General features: G+C 38.7%; 2 protein-coding genes across 3 annotated transcripts in view; one reads left to right on the top strand and one right to left on the bottom strand.

Moving 5' to 3' along the window:
* The window catches only part of CSTF3 (cleavage stimulation factor subunit 3), a 43,358-nt gene extending 27,326 nt beyond the window's left edge, over positions 1 to 16,032 (bottom strand). Inside the window, exons 1-3 of one of the 2 annotated variants that reach the window (XM_009896521.2) lie at positions 15,762 to 16,032; positions 7,485 to 7,586; positions 7,259 to 7,354 (exon numbers count right to left, since the gene is read on the bottom strand). In XM_009896521.2, the coding sequence (XP_009894823.1) occupies positions 7,259 to 7,354; positions 7,485 to 7,586; positions 15,762 to 15,791 (228 nt within the window). In that variant the 5' untranslated portion in view covers positions 15,792 to 16,032. Of the gene's footprint in view, positions 1 to 7,258; positions 7,355 to 7,484; positions 7,587 to 15,761 lie in introns of those variants that run through there. The other variant, XM_054171588.1, reaches the window with a different exon arrangement.
* A 365-nt stretch (positions 16,033 to 16,397) lies between these two features.
* Positions 16,398 to 23,405, top strand: part of HIPK3 (homeodomain interacting protein kinase 3) — a 100,062-nt gene continuing 93,054 nt past the window's right edge. The window contains exon 1 of the mRNA XM_054171603.1: positions 16,398 to 16,853. The gene's annotated coding sequence lies outside the window, so the exon portion shown is untranslated. The remainder of the gene's footprint in view (positions 16,854 to 23,405) is intronic.

Here is a 23,405-nt window from a genome sequence, read left to right on the forward strand (position 1 = left end):
TCCTCACAGGATTAAGTTTGGACATTTTTTCTCTTCTGTTGTTAAAAATCAGGGAAGTTACAGAAAGGCAGGAAAAACTTACAATTATTTAATTACTATTGAATCTCCCACTCCCCTCCCTCATCAGAAACTGTAAGTAGAATTACGACTTAAGAGAACACGTCTGAACTGTGCAAAGACAGCTTCTTGACAAGCACTCCTGGGACCTCCTCATCATCTGAAGGATTAACTCCAAAGGTACATAGAAGGATATGTCCCATAGCAACACCTGAGAGTCCACACTTCTTACAGCAAATTCTGCCCAGGAAAACACACAAAACCAATCTTTGTATGGATAGGAAAGAATTGAGGAAGCCTAGCCTAGTATAACCTCCATAACTGTTTTGCTGGAACAGAGCAAATGTGAAAGTATGGGCAAAACTACCAAGCTTTCTCAGCATACTAGCAATTTTCTCTCTCCTCCTTTTGGATGAAGTTGAGATGCTAAAGCTCTGAAAGCCTTTAGTCCGGCAGTCAGTCTACAAGACCTCGGGATCTACTTATAGATGAGCAATGTCTGCTTACTGGAACCTGTGAGAACATGGACTATGTCACATGGCTTAGTAGAACCTGCTTCTAAGGAACAGACCCAGATGAATGTTCACACTTCAGGTTAGAAGTGAGTTCTATTAAACATTCTTGTCTCCAGGTGCGACAGGATCCTGTCCTAGAACTGTCACTGAAAAATATCCCCAAACTAAATCTAAAAAATATCATCTTTCTACATGCAAAGCCTATCCTTAAAATTTAAACAGTTCTGATGCCATAGTTCCAGTGAACTCTGCAAATGTTCCCATGCTTCTATGCTTATGAACATGTCACTAACAAATGATGCAAATCACCGTAAATCCTGTCACGTATAGCTAGCTGCACGTGCCACCAAAACTGTGAATGCTGCCTGTGCAGCTGTGGTTATGCACCAACACATGTAATTTCTTCTCACTTCTGAAGTGCTTTAGGTAGCTTGGGAAAAATGGCAAAGCTTATGGCATTAATTACACAACACCCCATTACAGAAGTCCTAAATTGTTACTGGATGTAGAGCGCTTGTCACACTGTCAGTGAGAAAAGGCAAACCATGAAGGGAAAAAAGCCAAACTAAAAGCACACTCTTAAAGAAGAGTTGTACTAACAAGGCATGGGAGTGCCTTCACGGAGTTCCTAGCTAAGATAAGCCACCGTTACTTCATCACAGCAGTGACTCAAGCCTTTTCATAGTCTGCAAAGAGGTTCTGCAGGAAAGTAAGAATTCATGTAGTAGCACTAGTAGATAAGGTTTAACAGAAAGTGTACATCCAGCCATCGGGCTTCTCAAAATCTGAATAAAGAGCATCAGGTAACTCAACCAGCTGACAAGTGAAAGCTGGGAGAGATGCAGAAATAAATGACAAAATTATGATTATAGTTCCCTCAACCACGCAGATGAAGATAGAAAATCTGTGGCTAATACAAGGTTCACAAGAAAGCTGTGTTTTGACTTCGAGGTATTTCATGTTCAGACATGAGAAAGAAGCTCAAGTTTGTGCCTGACCTAACACACATTTCCCCCCCCTCCCCACCCCAAAGCACCAATAGAAGGATCAGCAAATGACTTCAACAAAAGAAAGCACACAATGACAAACATTTTCACTGTCCTTGTTACATTTGAAAGTGAGACTTGAAAAGTGTTGTAAACAAGAGTTTAATATAGCTAACACTTGTAATAGGGATGTTTGTCACCCCAACACAGAAAGAATACAACAGAACAGGAAGGAGTTCACGTTTATTCATGTGAAAACAGCAACACACTATAGAAGAGGGTTCATAATCTCTTCATTAGGCATCACTTCCACTTTAAAATTCCTAACACTTTCCCATGGTATCGTTAATGATGAAATACAGGAAACAGAATTTAAAGAAACCCACTAGTGATGCACTGACATCTTCTGAAACTACATATGTCAAGTATGTAGATAACTTTCTGATATTATACAACTTGTAGGACCACGGCAACTATGCAGGACATACACGCCTGTAGTTACATATTGAGTAGAAAAGACAGGAAAGAGGTTGCATTGACTTTCTAGTGCAAGTCTACAATAATCACACAGACAGAACAACATTTATTAACAGGAATGGAACAAGTCCACACATGAGTTAAGAAAAGATCATAAATAATACACTAGTAAAAAAAAAAAGTTAAATCTGAGACTGAGGTAGTCAAGACTGTGCAATATGGATGCTTGTACAGAGCATCTGTACAGCAGTTTTTCAAAAGCAGAAGTTTACTAAAAGAAATATGGCAGACTAGCAAGGTGGGCAAGAATTATAATAGATGTGCCTTCCATTAAAAAAGTAACAAAGAGCAGCTAGATAGAGTATTTTCAGTTGAAAGTACCACTAAACAGAATCTCAGCCAAGGCTACTCTACTTTGACTTTTGATCACTCCAACTTCATCCTGACATAAGTGAGTTCCCATTTTTCCCCCAAGCAGAATTTTGGAGATATGTGTAACAGGTTTTTTCTGAACTCAGAACCAGATTAAAGTAAAACATGGGAAGAAAATGCTTTGAAGAAACACAAACATTTTAAACAAAAACAATCATTTTTCTAAATGGTTTTATTTACATTTTTCATATACAAGTACGTTAAATGATACATTCTGACTAGTATCCACACCAGTGTGAATTACATGAATTAAAGATACTGATGTATTGCATATGATGAAGCGCAAAACAAACAACCCTAAGCTTTGGTCCCACCCTCTGAATCCTCATACAGCATCTGGTTTGTTACCAAGACATCTAAAATTCAAAGTGTTCATATCAAATAGAAGTTATGTGAACAAATAATCTAGTTTCATTTCCTTCAAACAAGCAGTAACACAGGAGTCTTACTTGCAAAATTTGCAAGACAAAAAATACATATTAACAGCCAAGCACTTTATAGATGTTACTAGCTTTGTATTCCTTGCTTCTAGGCTTGGGGTATTTGCACAACTGTCTTGTGTTTCTGATTTGTTAAAGCTTTAATCGTGGCAGCTTTTCAGCCCCTCCTAACAACAGTTCACAGTGACTAGGATATAATGCAATACACTCAACAAGGAAAAAGGTAAAGAGGTGTGGTGTGAACCGGCCTGAAACATTCAGGACAATAGAAGTTTCCACTCAGAGCAACTGGAATTAAAAATGCTTTAGATCATTAAAATAATGTTGAAAATACATTAACAGTTTAATAAATGTGCTTAAGAGAATATTCAACCTGGTGGTTTCTCAAAGAAAACTAACAGAAAAAGGTGGCAACTTCAAATGCTTGCTTCGCAACTAGTGAAATATTTACAACACTGGTAAGGCAGAAGGTCTTTCAAGTGCATGAAAAGCATTATGAAGTCTTTCTGTAACTAAAAGATGGGTCAAACCAAAAGACAAAGGGAATAGTAAAAGACAGCTGGGCCTATGGGATCATAGGGTATTACATCAATTTATTTTTACATTTCTGTAACACCTCTTAGATGCCAGAAGTACTTTAATTACTGAAGTGAGCCTCACAACAACCCTGTGAGGTAGGTAGGTGTCTGTTTAAATAATGGCAAAACAGGTTAAATAACTTACCCAAGAAGGCACAGCAAATCAGCAGAGCAGGCTAGAATCCAGATCAGGCGGTCTACGAATTTAACATTATGGCACATTTGGGTCTAAGATTTACATGCTCCTTTTAAAACTGAGACAGAGGCACTGAGACATGACTTGATTCAAGTTTTCTGGAAGTAGTTTTTTTACAGGAAAGGAATCAAGAGAAAATGTATTTTAAGCCACTAAACAGTATGAATAAGAGGCAGTGGCATTACTGTACAGCTTCTTACATTTTAGTAGATGAAGAATAGTAAGTTAACTATTTTACTTGATAAAACTCCCATAAAAAAAAAAAAAAAGAGAGACTATATAGCCTGTTGTCAAATTCACTAAATGAAATTCTATTCTCACAGGTCTTAAGCATTCAACTACAGCTGGGGGTTGTTTCATCCAGTTTCATTATTTCTATGATCTACAATGGCTTCTTCGAACCTCAAGAAATAAGACTTAGTGTGAGAATCTTTTTTTTCCAGATTCAAACTTTAATAGCAGTGTTCCAATTGAACTGTCAAAGTATGCTCTTCCCAGTTAATGTCACGTTCTACTGACTACCAAACCAGTCATAGTAGAGATCAGAGCATACAAATTTGTCCTTGGCAAATTAAATGGAAATGTGAAGTATTCAGTTACTTCAGCAGAGTCTGTATGTCCATAGCAGTAAATTAGATGATACACTAAGTGCTAAGCACTGCTTTACACTGTATTCCACAAGTAAGCAAAGTCATACACAAGAAGTCAGTCAGCTAAACAAACACTGTCATAACCGGAGGTGATCCCAGCAGTAAGGCCTGCTCATACATGTTTTACATACAAAAATGAACTGGCATATGCAGGGAAACAAGTTTTTGTTCATACAGACTATAAACAATGCTTTCTACTTGAAGATTGGAAGTGTCATAGAAGAACACATTCCTCAATTTAGGCAAAGGGAAATGTAAAGATTTCTAACAGTTTTATGAAGAATATAGCCGTCAAAGAGCCAATTCTTTTTTCTGTTAAGACCATAATCATAACCCTCCTTCTAGCTCATCTTCAAATCATAGACCACTACTATGTAATGATATTCAGATCAGATGTCATTCAAATTCTCTAGTGCAAGACAACTTGTCAGAAAACAACCCCCCCCTTCCCTCTCTTTTTGGCTTTCTGTGATGCAAAGAGGAAATGCTGCCACACTAAAGAGGGAAGTGATTGATATGCTTGTTCTGACGTCAGAAAAAACAGAGATGACTTACAGATGACTGAAGACTCAGCGATTTTCAGATTTGTATACTGAGCCAGTGAAAAGAAATCACAAGCAATGATAACAAGAGATCTATTACAGTTCTACTTTCCCAGCTCAAGGCTGGAAAGATCTATACTTGCAAACTATCCAAGAGAAACTTTCTAGCAGAAGGAGACTATAAGGATTTCCAAGGAAAAAAAGTTTTCCAAAATACCTCCCCTAAATTAATTGTACATCTTAAGGACGAAGTAAAGGACACCTCAAAACAATTCCTGTCTCAAGTAGGCTTCAAAAGTTAAACGAATTATTATATTCAATCATGCTATTAAAAGAACATTTGAGATAACACTTGATTTTGAATTTACTCAGGACTGTACATGTAATATGCTACTCAGTAACACTGACAGAGTTCCCAATTGTGTGAAGATGCATATTTTTTTTAAGTGGATTTTGGAAATAAGTTATCTCAGTTTTATCGCTATAAATGGTTACATATACTAGAAAGCCAGAGATAAGCATGCTGCTTTTTTTGTTAAACTGGTCACTGGGTTTTGAGAGAAGTTACTGGAACCAGGAAGGAAAAGTTGAAAATTCATTGTAACTGGGATTTTAGAAATATGCCTGTTAAGATGAAAGATAAATTTTTAAGAAGTGAAATCCTACATTTCTTCCAAATATAGTCCTTTTTAAGTGTAAGCTTTACCAGAACTCTACCATTCATGTCTTCCCACTGTTTTGAATCACACATTCAATGTCTCTTACGTTTGACTTGTAGGCAGTACACACAGACACACACACACACATATGTGCACACAGGTGAACTAGCGATCTCGTGCCAATTCTTTCCTTTTTAAATTCACTCTGTATTACCTGGTTGCCATACCTGCAGGGTAGAAGCTGCTCTTCCTTCTTTGAAGCAGCATGTAAAAAAATTATACCCTAGATGGTTTCAGGTTTTGCCACTGTTAATGGTTTGAAATACTACTAGATTATAAATTACTTAAGAGGTACTGCTTAAACATGGCTCAAGACAAGAAGCCTCAGACAAGAGGCTTTGGGCAGACAGGCCTACAATATACAGTACAGGCTTTCTGAGGTGGTTCTATTTAACTCTTAAATTTGAGGCAAGGGAAAGATAAAGATTTTCAGTAAGCACAGAAATCAAACAGCTTAATGTAATCAACCCAGATTAGATTCTAAAGACCAGGTCCCTGCAGAATTTTCAGGGTACAAGAGGCTAGTGAACTTGGCCGCAGGATCCCGAAAGGAAAACTACGCACATATCTGTATGTGTTAGTGCATTCACAGTCTTCTAAATATGTCCAATTGCCAACATTCCAACTATTACAGACTACTAGAAATAAAATAATTAAAAATAGATGATATTCAATTAGGTAAGATTAAATTTAAGTTGCACTATTTTTGCACTGTAATATCCCACTGTAATCTGCAATATAAAAATGTAGTAGATTCCTATGATCCGCATTTTATTTAGTAATCTTCTTACTGCTAGAAAATGCTTGGATATGTAATTTAATGTAGAAGAAGGTATGAGAACTATACAATGCAGTTCTGCAACTCAGATTGCTGCTTAGCAATTTTCACATAAAATGGAAAAATATTTAGATAGCTCAGTTCTCATCTACAGAACACAGGTCCCCACCCCTGTAGTTTAGCAACTAGATTTATCTCAAGAAAAATGTGCAGCTAGAGTATACCCTCAAAAACCATTAGTATTAAATATCAGCTACACAACATTAAAAACCCAACCCAAAAATCAGATTATACAGTGCATTTCATGGCATGTCATTAAAGACTGTTGGAACTACAAACGCACTCAGGGAGAAGTTTTATATAGTTATGTAAACATTCACAATTTTGATGGGATTTTTAGAAGCTAAATGTTGTGCTAACGCATTTCCCCAGTATTTTCATTCCAGAAATCAGATTCCATCCCACACCCTCCCTGAAAATACTGTTCATTCAATTCCCTAAGACAAAAAGAAAAGATCCAAACATTCACAGGAAGTCATTCAAGTAAGTTTGTACGTATAAATAAAAACAATGTCCTTCTAAATAAATGACACAGGAGGCAATAAATTGACACGACAAGTAAATAAAAGGCTAAAGCACTCCAATACCATTGAAACGGTTTTAATGTTGTTGCAATTCCATAATGCAACAATCATCAACTCATAAAAGACCCAATACTTTAGAATTCATTTTAATAACTCCTTTGTACCTATTTTACAAAATAAAGGCAAGGCATATTTAAAAACCCCCTTTCCCTAGATGTCATGTGCCTATCTTATTTATGGTTACGAAAGTGTAAACTTAAACTCTTATTAAGTATTATGTAAGAAAAAATGTAAAAATATTAACCTCTGCTTCAATGTACAGTTTCCAGAATCTGCCAGAACTGGGGAACTGGGCAACAAGGCGTTCATAGGTCTTCCGTGCTTTGTCTATAGGTTGATTCTAAAAATTGAAAAATCAAAACAGCATTTACAATATTATGATTTATGTAAATGAATATGCTGATTTTACTCCAGAACCAAATAGTGTGAGTGGACCATAGATAAGGAAATGTAATCCTATGTCACTAAACCTGTGCCTCTCGAATGAGAATGCTCCAAGCGTCAAGGTCATAGGGATTTTCTTCTAGTTTCTTTTCAGCTTTCTTCACTTTTTCTGGGACATACTCTGCAGCCTAAAAAATTAAAAAGGAAGACATAAGAGATTATAAGGAGAATTCAAAAGTTCTACCCCAGCTACAAAGTCAAACTAATGACAATATTCTGATAACGTAACATTCCAGATCTCTGTTTTTATGCTGGAGTTACTAAATTGTAACTACGCGGAATACAAAATATCCCAGTAAGATAATGCACTCTTACCACAAATTCTACATATTTGGTGATGCAACAGAAACACTAGGCTAACTAACTGTTTGTAAAACACTAGAACAAATTTGGGTTTGTCAGAAGTATTTATTGCACTACGAATTTTCATACATTTACTGCCCAGAAACTTTTAAGATGCAAGAAAGTTAAGTTCAGACTAATTTTTCCTGTTACAGGCCGCAGACAAACAAGTCCAAATTACTGCACGAGTCGTTCTGGGCATGCAGGACAAGATTTCGTATTACGAATGACAGATTTCACAAGATGACAGCAGTGTCTACATGTTTTTCAAACAATTTAACTTTTTGATCTGTCAATCAGTATGTTCTTACAGTTGTCTTCCTCAGACACTCGTATTAGAGTTTTAAAAGCTTTCTGTGATTCTAAAAGCTTTACCAAATCGAATGTTAGCTTGCTAACATAGTTACTGTAACAGTGTAAGTGTTCTTTTGAAGACTTGTGAAAATATCAAATTTATGTGCCCAAGAATTTTTTTCTATACCTGTTAGAACAAAAGCAGATGAACAATATTTTGAATGATTATGTACAGACAAGACTTAAAATATATGCATGTTACAACCTTAAACAGTATGAATGTTTTTATTAAGTGTGGAATATTGTTATGACCCATACTGCAAACAGTTTATTTACTAACTCTCCAAACTTGGCTCATTTTCAAGCAGATGTTAGCAGTCTCAAAGCACATGATCAAATAAATTCTTTCATAAGATGTGGTAATAGCCTGTCAATTATTACTGCAAGACCTTTCTTGTGAAATCTTGAGAGTTACCTACATGATTAGAATATATGATTTGATATTGCATAGTGCAGCCTGACTGATTTACTGTACAGAAAATTCTAAAAGCCTGTCATTTGCCAGAAGATTATTTCAGGGAAATAAATTCTTAATATTGGATCTAGCTGAAATATACAGCTCTGAAGATGAAAATGACAGTAAACGTGACAGAGTGGACTGACATTTGTTTCTTTCAAAGGTGCCATCACACTGATAAACAAAAGGTAACTGTTAAGCCACTACAGTCATGACTTCTGGTAAAACCAGCAAGCATTGCTATTGTGCATCACTACTGCACAGCACTCTTGAAGGAAAGAAGATATTCCAAAACAAATATGAAGTATTGCTAATGGATTTTACTGGAAATCCATTTACAGTGGCATTATAGGAAGATACACTACCAGTGAAGCATTGTACAAAACAGTGACTTCGAGAAGCTGGGGCTAGCAAATGCAGTACGCCTGAGTTGCTGCAGAACATCAGGACTGCCTTGCCTCTTTGGTTTAGTCAACTTCTGCAAATGATTATGGAAATGCACAGTTATGTGACATTTTAATTCAAGTTAATAATTTGAAAAGCTATTCTAAAGTATTTTTTAGGGCTACCAGATTTCTTGTTTTTTCTAGTAGCAGGATATAATTCAAGATACATCCCTTAGAAGATATCAAGTTTACTTATGAAATGGAAAGATACTAAAAAATGCTGTAAAAATGTTAAGCAGACATGTAACAGCAACTATGCATGGAAGTGAAAAGGAAGAAAAAAGAAAATCAGGAGGAACTTTATAGAAGTGTAAAGACCCTTATTATTTTTTTATTCAGTTTTATAGTGATTTTTAACTTTTAATTGCTCAGAACAAAGCAGTGTAACTTGGGGGGCAACTATCAAGTTTCACAGAAAACTGAATTATAAAAGTAATTTAAAAAGCAACCAGAAAATTAGTACCTTAAAGTTGTTAACTCTAAAGTAGTAAATTTCTAAATGTAGATATTTTCACATCCCTAAGGCCATCAAAATTCTGACTCTAATATAATATTGCCTGTTATACTTCAACTGATAAAGGCTTAAGATGCAAACCACAGGTTTAGGCTGGATGTTAGGGAGAAATTCTTCAAAGAAAGAGTGATTGGCCATTGGAATGAGCTTCCCGGGGAGGTGGTGGAGTCACCATCACTGTAAGTGTTTAAGAAGAGATTCGATGGGCCACTTAGTGCCTTGGTTTAGTTGATTAGATGGTGTTGGCTGGTAGGTTGGACTCGATCTCGAATGTCTTTTACAACCTGGTCAATTCTGTATTCTATTCGGTAAATGAACCAGTGATTTTATTTCTTGCAAAATGACATGCATAAACATATTTCACCTTATCAGAGACAACACTGAAGCTGAAATTTCCAAAGCTTAAAGACGATTTAAGTTCTCTACAGATGACCCAAAGCTGAAATGCTGTTGCTTCAATAAAACAATAACCAACTTCTCCCACACCAGTAGTAAGCATTGCTTCTCATTATATTCCATCTGAGTGAAATCTACTTGTCTCAAATATTTTTATCAAGCACATATTAAACCTGCATTTGATTAGACAGAAATGCCTGCCAGGATCACTACTCACATCAGCTACAATTTAAAAAATCCTCGACCACAGAAAGCAACTCTGGCATTTCTAGAAGCACATGGTCCTGCACTATAAACAGTAATTTCCAAACAGGAAAAAGTAGAACGAGCCCCTACTGAAGCACATCTTAAGTTGTATTAACTCAAACCTTTCTGGGGGACACACAAAAGGCAGTTGACACTGCAGGGAAACAGTTAAGGCTTCCAGGAATTCAATTTCGCCTATGAAGATATAGGGCAATAAACTCAAAAAGACTGAAATAAATTAAGCTGATGAAAAAAAAAAGCTGACAAGATGGAGAATCATAGAAACCCTGCATTAATTGTGAATGTTTGATGCAAGACTCCTAATCAGGTTTTTATTTTAAAAAAATAATAAAAATCAAAAGGACTGATTTTCTAAAATAATCAAATACTCACTTAGCAGCAGCAAAGTTCTCCATGCAAAACAAAAATTATGGGAGCTCTACAGAATTGAAAACTAATGCTATGATCATGGTTTTAAACTGGACTGCTTGGAGTTGCTTGTAGGTTGTGTTACATGCAAGAGAATAACCAACTTCTTAAGACCAGTGAGCATCCTCCTGTTCCTATCCATCTCCTGGACAGATAAAAGCCATCTGCAGCCAACTGTGCTGCAGACAAATCAGTATCCCAGTTACATCTGAGCCAAAACACAGCCTCATTACATTGCATCTTCACAAATAATCACTCCTAATGTATGGGAGAAACCAACACTTAGGATTTCCAGTCCAGACCATTTTGGCATAACTAAGAATATGAGCAAAGATGGGTTCAGTTAGACATCAAACCTGTGAAGTCATCTACTGCCAGCATGCAGTGAGAGGGAACAAGGAACTCGAGTTTTAACCTAGCTCAACAATAGCCAGAAAGAGATTTGATCCCAATTTCCGACCTGCACATTAACTGCCCTCAACGCTTAGATCTGCCATAATCACAGTTCAAGGATATGCAGTTTTTTATTATGTATTTTCAATCACATTGCATGTACAACAGCCAACTCGTAGCACTGAATACTTAAGTGTTTATGATCCTGCCTCTAGATAAGCATTTTCAGTCCCTTCCTCTGGGTTAACCTCATCCTGTAACAGGCCAGTTCAGGGTCTGAAATCAGCAGAAAAATAATGCTATTTGCAAAGTGATTAACTTTCTTATGGTTCAAATCCTTGATTTCAGGACCAGATGCAAACCCATACAGCTCTTAAGCAGTTCTATTTAGATCAGTTTCAACTACCATAAAACTGCATATAATCTGATCGAAAATAGCTTTTAACTTCTCTTTACTTTTTTTTTGGGGGGGGGGAGGGAGGTGAGAAGGGAGAAGGAAAAGCTACAATGAACTGTTGCATAAAAATGGGGAAATAATTTTCCCCCTGGTTCTGGTAACTGTGTTCAGTGTATCTCCCAAATATTTTGGCTCTTATTCCATGTAAGTGGACCCTTCGAAGGTCATGGAAATCATTTTAGTACCTAAAGCTTCCATGTTCATGTTACCTGTATTATTACCATCTAGTCTGATTAATAGTTTTCCTTTTATTACTTATACACAGATAAAAAGCAAGAGATGGTTTTTTCCATTTCACAGATACTAAGAATGTAGAATTATTTTATGGTCACAATTTCCAAAATCTGAAAATACCTAAAGCCAAATTATCCAATAAGAAGTCTAGGAGCTCCTTTCTGCAAAATACACAAAATCCAAACGTGAATTCATAAAAAGAAGTCTGAGGGAACAAGAAACAGAAGAAAAGCAAACTGACTTAGTATTTACTAAAATTTGTCAATCACCTTCAAGGAAAAAATTCTTGGTTTATACCTTGCTGCTAAAAGCAACAGTTCACAGGCCTCTGAACCATGTTGGTTCAAATACTTAGTCAAACACCTCTTTCAGATATTCACACCCAGTTACTGCATCTTATTGCTTAAAGCATCCTGCAGTTTCCACAAAATGACCTACTGCAGTGAAAAGGCAAAAGGCAAACAGTATGTAAACAGCTGCTCCAAATGTGAAGTGGCCAGTTTAAGATACTCTAAAAACTGTACCACTAATGGTGAAACAAGAACAAGGCCATTGTACATAAAACAGCAGGAATTTGAATGGTTATTTAAGTCAAATTGGTTCAATTTATGTATTCCAAAAAGAGTTTTATGTCCATTAACATACAAGTTGCTATTTGGAAGTGCTGGCTGGCAGCTGCACAGTTAAGCATAGCCTGGACTGTAACAGATCCAATGAATACAGTTTCAAACATATTAACATGCAACTTAACACACACTGTTAGTTGCCCACTTCAGTTAGGTTTGTCTAGCTTAAGGGATTTTTTTTCTTTTCTTTACAGTTTAGTTACAGCTGTATGTGCATAGAACAAGTTTTAAAATCCTTTCTTCAGTCACACATCTGTATGCTACAATCCTTGCACTTTCTTTAATCTGCTTTTAATGCTTTCCCTTCTATTCCACCACTGAGCCAGTTCAGCTGGGAATAAAATCTCAAAAAAATGTCCTTTAAGACTGGGTCACTATTTGCAGACATAACTCGGCATACTAAAGTAATTTAAAAAAACTAACTTTATGAATACTGCCTCCCACCCCCAACATAGCCTGGGCTGGTTTGTATCTCTGAACCAACCGAGAATTTTAAGAGTAGTAGTGATTGCTGCTTTTTCCTCATGAGATTACTTCCCAAGCACAGCACTTAACCGCATTTTCCCCTTTAACTACCTAGAACTTACTGACCCTGGAAATGCAGCTAAAACACAAAGATTTATAATTGTGTAAAAACCACTGCATTAACAACTTAAAAGTGATCCTCCCCCAGTTCTTCTTGTTATTTCTGTTGTTGTTTACAACACATTCCTATATTAAATGTGAACAGTGACGGTGAACTCAGTTTTACTACCTATCATGTAATTCAATATGCTCTTTCAAATGGTTTGTGCTGAGACGTTAAATGCCCACAATCCTGCAAGAATAAAATTCTGCTTCAACACTGTGCTCAATCACTTCTGTTTTTTTGAAATGTTAAGCTACAGTTAAGTACAGTAGTATTTGCTACTGCACTTGAATTCAGAAACTTGCATAAGAATGGAACAAAAGTACCAGTAAGAAGCCAGAATAGACTGTTTTAGAGGTCTTTCCATAGACAATATAGACGTCTTTTCCCACAGCTCAGACTCGCACCAGGTTCATATTCGTGTATAGTGGCATGCACCACAGACTGGGGCACATCTCTTAAACAGCTACAGGAAGTGCAAAATGCATGTTCTAGCCTTAAAAGATTAGAAGGCAACTAATGCAGGAGTAAAAGGAATATTGCATCAGTAATTTAGGTCCATCATAGTTACCACAGTGCAAGAATTTAAAACATACTGCAATAGTGGTGGCTACACCATACACCTTCCCCAGTCTGTTCTATGTTAATGATGCAAGGATGAGACAACCTACATGAAGTAGCTTAGGTTCCTGATCTCCACAGTAAAGCAACGTAACAATGTCTGGACCTAAGCTCAGCCTAAAGGCAATAAAGCCACATTTCAACTCGATCTGGCATAATAAAGCCTCCTAAATACCGGCTGCATCTTTAACCTTACAATACCTCTATGCTCAAACCCTTCCTACAATCATTTCACATTCTGTTCTTCCTTTCCACACAATCACAATTTCATACTTCCTGGAGACAACATGGTGATTTGTTATTCACCTGGCTGCTTTTGGAAGTCTCCAAACCCTACTATCTAGGAAGCAACATGCAGACACACCTCTGCATGTCTGAGTCAGAGCTTACAATCCTCCTTTGTCAAAGGAGATGCAGATACTGCATCATGCAGTATCATGTGTACATCTTACACTCAACACAGATGCAAATTAACTGTACACTCACCCCCCACTCCCCTCCCCAGATGAACTATGTGACCATGAATGAAAATGGCAGCCCAAATCTCAGAAACCTGAAACAGGAAAGCCAGATACAAAATCTCTGCCTTGCTTCAGTTTCCTACAGAATGGACCACTTAAACCCGTAAGAACACTGTGCATGTGAAAGCAGAGCCCTTCAGATAGCAAGAGGTTACCACACAACAGTATTTGCAGTGTGGGGAAGGGAGCAAGGCAAAACTGCCCCAGTCATAATGCTTTGTTGTTGCTACTTTCACAGACATCGTGAATTCGAGTCTGCCGTGCCCTGAAAACTACAGTTAAACTGGCATTAACACTTACTTAGGGTGCACCTGCATCACCACACAACTGGGCAGTGGTAGCCTACAGCAGAGGAAACATCACAGTAGTAACACCAATATCAAATGATGGCCTGTTTTAAGATGTGGACTAAGAAACTGAAGTCTGCCAAGGTAAGGGCAAAAAGGTAGAGGACAAATTAGTGAAACGTAAGAAAATCAATGGAAGGTAGGTAACTGACCATAGGAAACTGCAATCCAGAGGTCTTCACACAGAGGATGGAGAAGGAAAAAAACCCTAACCTATAGAAAATTTTGGTTTTTACATTTTTCATTTAAAGTGAACCCAATGTGGAAACAGTAATCACAATGGGTGAAAGTTCACTTTAATACGAATCAAAACCACAAAATACAAGCCATATTTTACACAGGCTGCAAATACTGATTTTGAATGCTAAAACCGTTTGATAATAAAAAAGATGATGTACAACACTCTGATTGCACCTGTCCAGAAAACAGTAAGTTATAATAAATTCATATTTTGGTATTAATAAATAGAAAAAAAAGCCTAACAAAATTAACAGACAGTAGTCATCTCTCCTCCCCACCAAGAGTAAAACTACAGTATGAAGATGAAAATTCTTTAATAAATAAGCCTGGGTTTATTATTTCTAATTTACAGGTAGTTTAATACCTTATTCTGGACGAAAAGGGTATTTTTAAAGCGGCATACATCCTTACAGGTCAGGCGCGTATGTTCAGCAAACGCTCGCTTTACAAAACACGGCAAATATATCACTGTAAACATGTTTTCAATGTTCTTCCGGAGTGCGCGTACTCAATGAGTAGGAATAAGTGAATAAGGAAACAGAAACCCACTGGAGTGGCTACTGTCCACTTCGACGTGATTCAAAGTTTGCTTACCAGAAACGCGAAGGTTGAGAGTTTACAGAGCATTACCGGTTTTACCGAGGGCGGACACTGGGAGCGGCCCCACGCACCCCCGGCCCACAGCCCAACGTTTCATTAACCAAATACACACGAGTTTTCTCAAAATGGGTGTGTGCGGTGGGAAGGGGAGCCCTACACCGACCCTGTCGCTGAGAAGGCCATCAGGGCTCCTAAAAGTAGGGAAGAGGCAAGGGCCGCACAACCGCAGCCCGGCCACGTTTCCCTTAGGCCTCAGGTCTGCTCGCGGCGCGGCCGCCAGCACAACGGCAGCTCCGGCAGGCGGCCGATCCAGACGCTACGCCAAAGTAAGAGCCCCACAGAGGCCGGTACAGCCTACACACCAAGGAGCCCGGGGTGGGACCGCCGCACCGCCACGGCGGTGCTAGCCTCCCTTACAGAATGGCCTACGACCTTGCCCTCCTCTTGCTCACCTGGTCGCCAGCAGTTCCCTCTCCGGACATGGCCTGCTAAAACAAGTCTGGGGCACAGAGGCCCCAAACAGATTGGGAAAAACAAAACAACAAACAACAAACTTCAAAAAGCGCCTAGTAGTGCCACTGCCACGGCAGGCAGCTCCACCGGTCGCGCCAGTCGCTGCGGCCCGGAGTTCCAGCAGCGCCAGCAACAAAATGGCGGCGCAGCCCTTCAAGTCCGGCTTTCAGCGGGGGCGAAGCGTCGCTGCGCCGCGCGGGGGGCGCTGGGAAAAGTCGGGGGCAGTGTTGAATTGCCACTCGGTGGCGGCGCGCGGCAGGAAGTATGTCATAGCAGCGCGCGGGACCGGGCCGGAAGCGAACAGGGAGCGCATCCCTGTGGGAGGTGCCTGAGGAAGTCTGTCATGGCGCGGGTGGTGCGTTGGCCAGGCACCCGCGGCGGGGCTTCGCTTTCATCCTTGGCATTGTGGGAAGTAGCCCCGTCTGCTTTTTGCCGCGCAGGGACAGGATGAAGCATTGAGGTCCGCTTAGTGCGTGACCCGAAGGGCGGCCAAGTATGGCCTGGAGGCCGTAGTAGCCGTACTCATTGAGCTCGTAAGGGTGGGCGTTTTCTTTCATCGCTCGGTTGCCGGTGGACCGCTGATTGTTGAAACTGAAGGACAGCGTGCAGAAACTAGAAGGTTTTGGTGGTCTCTAGCTTTGGCCCTACGAGCTTGTCATGGGCTTAGTTATCGAAGCGTTACCTCTTGAACATCCACTTTTGTGCATCAAGCCGGCATTCTATCCTTGGTGAGGTAACAGCAATGTCTGCTAGCAGTAGACTCATCCTTTCCACCTTACAAAAGTCCTTGATAATCAAGGAGGCAAGTTCAAAAGACAGGCCAAGAGGCCACTGTCCCAAGAGACCTCAAGGATGCAGGAAGCTGCTCCCCCCTAAAGCTAAACTTTCTTTACAAAATATTCACCAGTCTGTGAGAGATGGGCTTTGAATCAGCTACTGCAGAGAAACTCTGCTATATGAAACAAATTCATTGGAGGAAGCTTGGCAGATACCAAGGTGAAAGCTGACTTGGCTGTCTTCCCAACAGCAGTGTAAGTGTTCTTGAAATTGTATAATATAGTAATGTTTACACAGAAATACTTGGTCTAGCTGGATGTTAGTACTCTTAGGGTTCCTTTCTATATCATTTTCCAAAAGACCTGAAATCACAACGTGTGGAAAGGAAAACATAGTATGTAACCTATTCTTCTGAAGCCCCAACAGGGGGAACAAACAGTAAACAGAGGTTTATTTGATGAATCATTGCAGTAAGAGTTTTCATCTTAGGATTGAAGAATTTTGATTTTATTCTTCAGAAATGAAATACAATCTCTTGTCCTGTTCTTCAGTTTCTTGGAGAATAGTGAGCTTGCTGTCCAAGGCTAATTTGGTATTTCTTGGGGGCTATTTATTCCATATCACAACAGACTTTTGAAAATATTGGATGTTTAAATAGAATTTCTTTCCAAAAAAGTCCATTCCCATTTCCCTTCTAGGAAACAGTTCTTTACAAGTAATCACTTAAAGCAATGCTGGTGAAGCTACTAATTAGATAATATTTTTTCTAGGTCTATAGTGTCAGCTGTGTTAGGGGGTGAAATTTTGTTCCAATATTTTTTTGTAGTCTAATTTTAGCTGCTTCTGGTTTTGCAATTGCCTTCTTTAATAAAATGAGAAAGGTGGTTTTGAATGATGACAGCACCACCAACATCCTGCTAAGGTCATTTAAGACTTTTGCTCCTTACCTCTTAAAGCCCCTCACCACACCTAATAAAATAATGTGCTATCTCATACCTTGTGTTCTCAATTTCTGTAATGTCATGATAGAACAGACCCTGGCCAAAACCCCAGCTGCTGTAAATACAACTAGTGGCTATTCCCTTTCTTTCTGGTGCTGCTATGACCAGCTGGAAGGAGCTGCAGTTCTGGTGTTAACTAGAGTGGTGTTAACTCTGATATGTTGGAGAAAATCTGAAAGGAGCACTAATGTGCAGAAAGAAAATGTAATCTAAAATTCTTATTGATATGGTTTATCTTCCTACTTCAGCCCTAACAACTTGCACTGTTTTGCAGTTAAACGTGAACTCTTTCACAACTGAGGGGTAATGAGGATGTTTATGTTTTGGTGTGAATCTCACAAGGGGCAGTATTACTTACAAAACCTGTGTGTAAATGATGGGTTATGTGTCAAAGTAACTTTGAAAACGTTTCCTTGTCTTAAGCTAACCCTGTTATGTCTAAATTCTAATTTTAAGTTGTCTGACTGTAACTGAAATTTGGGGCTCATCCAGAGCTTTACTGGCTTGAGTTCTGTTGTGTTGTAAGTTTTACTGACCCATTTGATTAGGCTGATTTGGAGCTTTCTTGTTGATGGTATGGGAGCAAATAATGGGGATGCAGGAGCTTAGCTACCACAACTACTTATTTGCTAATTCCTTTAGCATAGCTCAAATGTTGTTTTAGAATGTGGCTGGTTTTTCCCTTCCTTCTGAAGCTGAGTCATCTCAAGTGGAGTAGCTCAAGGCTTCTAGCCTGAGCGATCTGGAGCAGTGAAGAAGACATGATTATAGGCCTGTCTGCTTGGGAAGGCTACACTTTAATTTTCAGAGGGTTTGTGATATCAAAGCAACAAGATGCCTTTAATATGTACTGTTTTGTAGTGATTAATATTTAGTTCAGTTACTGACGTGAAACTTAATGGCAAGCTATGAGTTAACAAGTAAGCTGTTGTGGATTATACTGAGTGTTGCAGGAATTGAAAACAAATCTGAAACTGAGCATGAATTGAAGACTACTATACCTGCAGTTCAGTGGCAATTAAGTATTCCTGCTTAGAAAAGATAAGACAAAAATTGTGTGTCACTTAGAAAAAAAACAACTGGAAAAAAGGGAGATTTTAAAAACAAACAGATGTTAAACCTTAAAAGGCTGCCAGGCCAAGATCTTGGCAAACCATAAAGTGGAGCAAACTTGAAAGGAAACTGCTTTCACAGAGTTAGGGCAATGGTTATCAAAGAGATCTGGCATACCTCTCTTCCAAGTGATTTTAGCTACTACAGCAGATTTTTTTTTTTTAATACTAGTTACAAAATCACAGGTTTTGTGCAACCCTTTTAAAGCAGCTCTAGAACTACTAAAAACAGAGTTCAGAAACTTTTTTTCAACAGGATTTACTCTCATATATAAATTATGGCTGCTCGGTGCTAGAGCACTGCCAAACTGGTTTAGCTCTCCATTTGCTATCCACTGGTATAGAGTTATATATTATCTATTACTTTGTAGATTCTTTGGAAAATTTGCCAGAATTAAATGAAATTTGAAGCTGGATCTCTGTATACTTTGATGAAACATTAAGCAGTGAAAATAGTGCTGAAAGTTGTTTAAACCAACAGGTGGATAGCCACAGAGGCAGAGTTGCTTGATTTTTTTTCTTCCTTGAGATTTGTGGACAGATATTTATGGATGTGGCACTCATAGTCTACATGCATTGAGCCCAACATGTTCTGAATGCTTTGGATGTATAGTGCACGTGCAGATCACTTCTCTAGTGTGTGCACAGTCTCATGTGTCCAGCAGTGAGAAATTTGTGGTGTTCCTGCATGCCTACCGCCAGGCTGCAACAGTGTCCATCTGTCTGAAAATTGGAGAGAGGTGAACATCCTCCAGGCAGAAAAACAGGAGTCTAGAAATGCTCAAAATGCAGAACAAGGTAAAAAAACAACCAACCAACAGAAAAAAACCCAACCGCAAATAAAGAGCCCCTCCCCAAACAAACAACAAGCTAAACCAACCAAAAAACCCAGCTGAGTAATGCTGATTTGTTTGTGTACTGGGTTAAAGTGGAGTCCAAAGCAAGCCTTGCAGCTAGAGGGATAAAAATTAAGTACAAATACAGCAGCACAGTTTGCTAATTGCAGCATTCTCGGAGTTTGAAGTGTTTGACTTTGTAACCTAAGTATTTTTGAAGTAGTTAAAATGTGTTTGACCACTGCCATGGCTAGATCCCTTCTCGCAGCTTATCCGTGTTTCCTTGTGACCACTGTGTGTCCCCAGCGCTGTGCCTTACCCGAGAGGTGGCAGACAAACACCGCTCCGACTCGACTGGAAGAGGCGAGGGGACGAGTAGCACGTACCTGGCAGCTGCCCAAGAGGGAAAAAGGCCTGGCAGTAACCTGGGGTCTAGATTACAGGACTTTTTCCTGCCACATTACTATTTGACATCCGAAGTGGCTTTCTATGAATCCTATTATGAGTCACAGGTTGCAACAATGAGTCATTTAAAAAGTATTTTAACTTTGCCTGACTTTAGGAAAAAGTTACACATATCTTGGTTTTAGGAGTATGACTGCTTTAATAAGGGCAGAAAGTAGAAGCCTGTGAAAGGAAAATAGAGGCATCAAAGAATGATGATTAGAAATCAAAGGGGGAATTTGCTGGTATTTAGCATAGTCGTCATCATCCAACAATCGAAAAAGAGGACAAAGTGAGGTGGGGCAGAATGTACTTATTCGTAAATGGTGTTGCACAATTTTGCATACCAGTGCTCAGACATGATTGTTTTCTAGTGTATGCTTGCTTTCTTTGTAAACACACAGACAGAGCCTTTAAAAATACAGCGTTGATTGCAGTTATTTCTCACTCAGTGTCGGTGATACAAGATTTGTGGTTATCTGATATAATACTGGAGTGCTTTCAGAAATCTTAGCGATTAACAGCAAATAAATTTGCTATCCAAGCATAGTGTTACTTGCACCGAAATGCCTTTTACTTAGCTGAATAGCCCAGTCAGCATAAGATGAGAGTGTAAAAGTTGAGTTTATAAGATTTTTAGATGCTACTCATTTTTATAATATATTGGAGTTCACGAACACAGAATGTTACAGCTTTTCATCTCAGGTTTTTTGGATGGAAGTTTTGTTTTCTTAAATACAAGTTGTGAACAAACTAGAAAGTTCATTCTGCTAACATAAATCCTATCTATTCAAGTGCTGTGTTTGTGCAGCCTAGAGAAACAGGAAAGGTGGAACTGACCAACCAGTCCACCTGTAATGGGGGTGGGGAGGTTGCTATGCAACCATAGTATTTGATGTTTTACTTAAAAGCTCAGCTCCAGGAAACAAAGGTTTACATAAGAATCAATCAATCTTTCTTTCTTCTAAGTTAGTTTCCTTCTGTTATGAAACAAAGCTGGTTTGTGTGATCCAAGTACGTTGCCAAATCTCAGAAACCTAGAAACAACGTAAAAGAAACTGAAGTTTAGGGTTGTTTTAATCTCCTTATTTTGGGCAAGCTTGATTTACAAAACTTGAAAATGCCATATTCTCCTGGTGCTGGAATAACGATTGCCCCCTCCATCCACATATTTGGTGTGTAGCTTGATCCTCAAATTTTCCTTGCCTCAGTTATCTTCAAAACCTATTGTGACTATCCTGTGTGTCACACCTTAAGCAACATTTCTGTCTTTGATTCAGCTGTTGTCAGAGTTTGTTTGTCAGAGTTTATTTTGAAGAAATAAGTAATGTTTCTGACCTCTGCACAGGTCTCCTTTACTGATAATGTTATCCAGTCCAGACTTAGGCCTGCACCCTGTGCTTGAAATAACAGTTCCTTTTGACTTTATCCCTCTGTAAATTTGCCTTGGCAGATTGTATATGATTTGAATAAAGGATTATATTTTCATATTTATCTATAAAGCATCTGGGTAGCATGATTATCAGATAGGCAGACAGTTACATTTGCACTTAAGGTTAACTGACAATGCCAGGATCCTTTTCTGTAGAAGGTAGGTTTCATGTCAACAGAGCCATGTTCTCTAGCAAAAGCAGTGATTCCAGGTGTCAGTGTGTGCTGGTTTTTTAGTAAATTAATAGGGAGACAAATTTAATGAGCTGCTTTTACATTCTCTTTATTAGCTAGCAGTGAAGCTACTACATTTGAACCTCGATCATGATGCCTCAGCTAGAATGCCACATGCTAGAATTTGCTTTGGTTTTGCATTTCTGAACTAGCATAATGCTATACTTTGAAATCTCAGTTAAAGGAAGTGTCTTGGCCTAAATATAAGAGAAAATATCCTTCAGGTTAACAATCTGAAAACTATTGCCTCTTCTGGGCAGCTTGAATTTCATGTGGATTGTACTTAAATCCTGCATTACATTTCCTTTAATGATTCATTTGTGCATTTCGTTTATTCCTTGTGTTATTTTGACCACATTTAAATAATAATACATGGATGAGTATTTACTCTGAAACAGTCATTTCATTTTATTAGCCTACAGAGGGCAATGAGGCAGAAAAGGGAATGTCATGCTTACATATTAGCTCTTGTTCTGAGCATTAACTTTCCAAAGACTGAGGACAATTCCTCGAGAAAATTCCTTCCTGATTATGGTACAGATCATCACATAGTGTTTGTTAGTTGCAATCACTATACAGTTAAGCAGTTAAAACCCTCAATGGTGAGCTGCATTAAGCCATGCAGCAATTCTTATCAGATATTGTTATCATTTTAGTTGCATATCTGTGTATACATGTAAAATTACCCCAAACATACTAATCCTGCAATGATTTAACACAAAAAGGAATGTGTCATGGCTTTTTATTATATTTGTTGGTTCCTTGAGCAGAAATTGTCTGCCTTTACTTTGCATCAGTCTTTCTTTTGCCATTCTTCTTGCAGCAAGAGCTGCTATCTGTCAGAAGCATGCATCCAATCCACTGCACAAACCCCAGAATTTCAATGCAGAGGTGATTGAAAATAAATGAATCCCATAACTTTCCCTTTTATTTCTCCAATTCATTCGAAATTATGAGCACAAGAGGATGTGTGTGTCACAGCAGTTTGGAAGTGCTGTCAGACATGACAGTAGGTTTGAGAGTATTGGCCGGGGTGGTTAACTTGTGAATCCAAGTTGTTCTCCTTCGTAACTGTGGGTTTCCATGTAACAAATATATGGCCAGCAGTTCTGAAACCATTCAGCAGTGATTGTTTTCACAGAATGGTGGAAACATGCTTTTGGCCTATTGTTTGGGTGCTAAAAGTACTAGGGGAGTTTCTTACTAAGCTATATGCACATAAAAAACACTTGACCTACTGTGGGCTAAATATCAAAATACACTTTCTGCCATGGGTGCTCATGTTCTAAGTGAAATATAGGCTATGTGAGAATCACTAGGTCTGTCAGAACAGAACCAGTTCAGTTCATGGATCTCTGTCAGTGCGGTCTGACGAAGTTGCTGCTAATGCTTTTGTGTACTTCAGCTCTAAAACAGCTTCTGAAACTCCCATTGTTATCTCCTAGCAGAAATGTTGCACAACAGAGCAACAGGCCTTAGCAGTTAGGGAGAACAGAATCTGTTTCTATGTGTAGCAGGCTATCCCTGTGTTAGCTTTTCTACTACTAAGAAATTAACTTTGGGGACCTAGTTATTCTGTGATCCCTGAGGTGAACAGAGGAGTTACACCCTGCTTTCTTTTGGGTGCAAGCAAGAAATAATGTAAAATATGGTGGTTCTGCATGTCTGGGAATACAAAGCCTGGCAGCTCCATTTGTCTACGTGCTGGTGAGTTGGAGAGTATGGCTGCAGCATGAAAAGTATCAGCA

Source organism: Dryobates pubescens, chromosome 22 (assembly GCF_014839835.1).
Source record: "Dryobates pubescens isolate bDryPub1 chromosome 22, bDryPub1.pri, whole genome shotgun sequence".
Classification (NCBI taxonomy): domain Eukaryota; kingdom Metazoa; phylum Chordata; class Aves; order Piciformes; family Picidae; genus Dryobates; species Dryobates pubescens.